Raw genomic sequence first — 3,926 nt, 5'->3', positions numbered from 1 at the left:
GTTGGAACTATATGATCTTAAGGTCCCTTCCAGCCCAACCCAGTGTGTGATTCCCTGCCTGCCACAGATTCCTCCTGAGGGTGTCAAACCAAAGCTGATGGTGAAGCAGCTCCTGTACCGCAGCCTCCAGCTCTTTGCCAACGTGGTCTATGATGCCTTCCAGTCCTCCCAGGTACTGGTGGTGGAGGGGACAGCCCCTGGCACTGGGGTGGGTGAGACCTTTGTGGTACTGGGTGGCTGCTCCCTTCAGAGGGAACTCTGGTGGGGTTGGAAGAGGCTTCTGTGTGCGCTGTGGGTCCTTGGCAGCCTCTTGCCCCTTCCCCACAGCCATTGCAGGGCTGGCCAGGCCTGGAGCAGCTCTCAGCAGGCTGCAGGAGGAGCGTGGAGCAGATGCTGGAGGCACTGGAGGGGCTCCCCGAGAGCGAGCGAGCCAAGTACCTGGATGTCACCGGTCAGTGCATGGTGGGGGGGCACCAAACCCGGCTCCTTGGCCATGGTTTGGGTCACCCACAGTCACAGAGCTCAGGGTCTGTACCCGGGCAGTGATGAGGGGGTTCTCTGCCACACACAGGATGTGGCTGGTGGGGCTGGGCAGGGGGTGACAGTCCCTGGCTGGCCAAGGTTCTTCTGTCTCCAAGCACATCTTTAATGGTTGACTTTCCCTTGGGGCAGTGTCGTGCACCTTCAAGCTGGCATACATCTTCTACAGCCAGAACCTTCACGAGGAGGCGAGCTCCATCTGTGAACCCCTCTGCAAGGGGCTGCAGGCAGTGGATGCTTATGCATGTCCAGAGATACCCCCAGAAAGGGTAAGTGCTTGTCTGCACTTCCAGCAGTAACGGGGCTGACCTGGGCACTCGAGTCCCAGTGCCAGGGGTGCAGAGGGGAGGACAGCACCAGCTTCTGCTCCTGGAACAACCCCAGTTCTCTCCTCCAAGCTCTTCTCTTTGCCTGGGAAGGGAGCAGGAGGACAGGATGTGGGATACAGGGAGTTTGCTCCTGCGGGATGCTGACTCCTGCTCCCTGTGCTCTCCCTGCAGCTCCACAAATGCTTCAGGCTGCAGGTCGAGAGCCACCGCAAGCTGGGCTGGCTGGGGAGGGCCCTGGCCTCTGTGGAGCAGTGGCTGGGGGCGGGGACCTGCTGGCAGAGCCCATCTCCCTCTGGGTCCGAGTCAAATCCGAGGCTGGGAAGCAGGGGCACGAGGAGCTGCGCTTACGGTGAGACCTGGGCTGGGTGTCCCCAGCTCTTCCTGTGCTGGGACCATGGTGGGGCTTCTCCCTGTGAGACTGTGCAGGGGTCCCAGGGCTCAGAGAGGCTGGGGGCTTCGTGTCTCTTTGTAACCAGTTCAACACTCTACATCCCATCGTGGTTACGGATGCATGGTGCTGTCTGTGGAAGCAACAGGAATGCAGATTTGGAATTGCTGTTGGTCAATTCAATAACTGCATTAGCACTAAAACTAGCCAACAACTGAGCTCATACAGGAAACCAAATTAGACCAAGACAAATCTTGCCCTGCTCTTGGGAGGAGAGAGGAGCAAGTCCCTAGACTTGGTGGGGTCATATCCTCATCCAGAAGCTCAAATGGTCAATTTATACTTTCAAGGCCAGGGTGGACAGAGTCTTGGGTGACGTGGTCTAGTGTGAGGCATCCCTGCCCATGGCAGGGGGTTAGAACTGGGGGATTTTAAGGTCCTTTCCAGCCCAAACCATTCTATGATTCTATACTTTGAGAAGTGGAGGTGAGGCTGGAGTCAGATTCCTGGCTGTGGTCAAAGGTGGGGGAGCTGCTATCTCACTCTACTGTATTTGCTGTGTAAATGAGAGACAAGGAGAGTCTTGGCTGCATCCCTGGCACCCAGGGGCAGGACAGAACCGTGACACATCAGCATCGCTCCCTCTGCCACCCCGCAGGACCCACATCAGGGTCCCGCAGCTTGTCGCTCCCTTCAGCACATCTCTCAAGGCCTTGGGCCTCACCCTTACACCCACCTACAGCTCCCATTTCCCCTAGGACCCTGAAGGAAGGCTTGGAGGGGCACAACCTGGGTGCAGAGACCTTGGTGCCCATTCTCTTTGCGGAGCTGAAGGCCTACAAGAGCATGCGGGCTGACACGGGGCAGGAGCGCTACAACGTGCTGTGTGACCTGCTGGAGCTGTGCTCGGAGGAGAGCGGCCGCCTGCACGAGCGAGCTGTTGGCCTGACAGAGCTGGCCCAAGTGTTGTGCTACCACAGCTACTGCCAGCAGACTGACTGGTGGGTACACACCGGTGGCTGGGGTCACCTCCCAGGGTCCCCAAGGAGCAATCGAGGGCCCTCAGGGGGAGTTGGAAGCATCTGGAGTGTTACTGCTCTGACTCTGCGCTGTTTGGGGTCCCTCCCCTCAAAATGCTCAAGGGGTTCTGTGGGCTGAAGGCAGTTTCTAACCCTTCTCTCTGGCAGCTCCTCCCTGGACTCTGTCAAGGAAGCCTTGAGGCTGCTGGAGCTGGTGCCCAGGAGCACCCAGAACCAGGATCAGCTCCTTGATGACCGGGCGCAGGCTCTACTCTGGCTCTACATCTGCACCCTGGAGTCCAAGCTGGAGAAGGTGCGTGGGGGCAGCAGAGTGAGGCTGTGGGATGCAATATGGATCTGGATCCAGATCTGGAAATGCCCTGGGGGCTCCGTGCACCTCCTCAGCCATGCTGGCAATGCTCAGCTCCGCACCAGGGCCACCAAATGCCACCCGGACCTCACTGGAAAGCACACGGTGATCTCATAACATGCTGCATTCTTCTTCTTCTCTGCAGAGCATAGAGAGGGAGCAGAGAGCCAAAGCTCAGGGGCTGAGGAACCTGGACGACTTTGAGCCCAATGATCTCAACTACGAAGGCAGGCTGCTGGAGGACAGGTTCCTGTATGACGGCATCTCCTTCAACCTGGAGACAGAGACTGGTGAGGACGCTGGCGCCTTTGGGCCCTTTGTGAAGAGGCTTTGTCTGGAAGCACCTGGGTTTGGGTCAGGGTGTCTCAAACCTGTGGTGTGTCCTCAGCTCTGGCCAAAAACCTGGATGATGCCTTCACCTTGTGGAAGCAGCTCCTGGCAACGCCGGGGGTCCCGGCTGTGCGCAGCGCTGAGCAGACTGCAGCCTCCCTGCGCCTTCTGGCTGCTCTCTACAGGCTGACGGGGCAGGTAATGCTGCTGGGGAGGGGCCTGCTGGGCCACCAGCCTCCCCAGGCTCACAGAGCCCCTCTGACCTGGTCTCTGATTGTAACTGGGGGAGGGTTTCCTGCCCCGCAGCCTTTGCAAGCCCTGGAGAGCTACCTCCTGGTGAGAGCACTGTGCACTGCGCTTGGGGACAGCCTGGGCACAGCCAGCGCCCTGTGCCAGGTCACCAAGCTGCTCTTCCAGCTGGAATGCCCCAGCTCTGCCCAGGTAAGTCTGGCAGGGAGGGAAGGGGCCAGGGGGTGAGCTCAGCCGATCCCTGCGGCTGCAGCCCTCATCCTGCTGTGGTGTTTTCCAGCTTTTCCTGGAGGAGACAGAGTCCTGCCTGCAGAGAGCTGACAGCAGCGCCGATTCCTACGTGGTGCTGCAGCAAAGCTGCCTCCTGCTGCGCAGCCGCCTGTGCTGTGTCACCCACCGGGTGAGGCTCCTGCAAGGCCTCCTCTGCCTCAGGAGCAGTGTTGGAGGCCAAGAGGAGGCTGCAGCAGCTGCTGTGTCCTCAACATGAGGACATGGAGCTGTTGGAGCAAGTGCAGAGGAGGCCACGAGGATGAGCAGGGGCTGGAGCAGCTCCTGTACAAAGACAGGCTGAGAAAGCTGGGGCTGTTCAGCCTGGAGAAGAGAAGCTGCGTGGAGATCTCACAGCAGCCTTCCAGTATCTGAAGGGGGACTACAAGGATGCTGAAGAGGGACTCTTCGTTAGGGGCTGTAGTGGTAGGGCA

General features: G+C 59.3%; 1 protein-coding gene across 1 annotated transcript in view; it reads left to right on the top strand.

Moving 5' to 3' along the window:
- ESPL1 (extra spindle pole bodies homolog 1 (S. cerevisiae)) overlaps positions 1-3,926 on the top strand; it is a gene marked incomplete at its 3' end in the record, with an annotated part of 6,203 nt that overhangs the window by 844 nt on the left and 1,433 nt on the right. The window contains 11 exon segments of the mRNA XM_010016991.1: positions 68-178; positions 337-451; positions 673-809; positions 1,041-1,128; positions 1,131-1,218; positions 2,016-2,258; positions 2,445-2,589; positions 2,792-2,936; positions 2,972-3,174; positions 3,283-3,417; positions 3,506-3,625. Of these exon segments, the coding sequence (XP_010015293.1) occupies positions 68-178; positions 337-451; positions 673-809; positions 1,041-1,128; positions 1,131-1,218; positions 2,016-2,258; positions 2,445-2,589; positions 2,792-2,936; positions 2,972-3,174; positions 3,283-3,417; positions 3,506-3,625 (1,530 nt within the window).

The sequence above is a fragment of the Nestor notabilis genome, unplaced genomic scaffold (genome assembly GCF_000696875.1).
Source record: "Nestor notabilis isolate BGI_N333 unplaced genomic scaffold, ASM69687v1 scaffold24206, whole genome shotgun sequence".
Lineage (NCBI taxonomy): Eukaryota > Metazoa > Chordata > Aves > Psittaciformes > Psittacidae > Nestor > Nestor notabilis.
The sequence above is the reverse complement of the archived record's forward strand: the minus strand, read 5'-3'. Positions and strand labels throughout refer to the sequence as shown.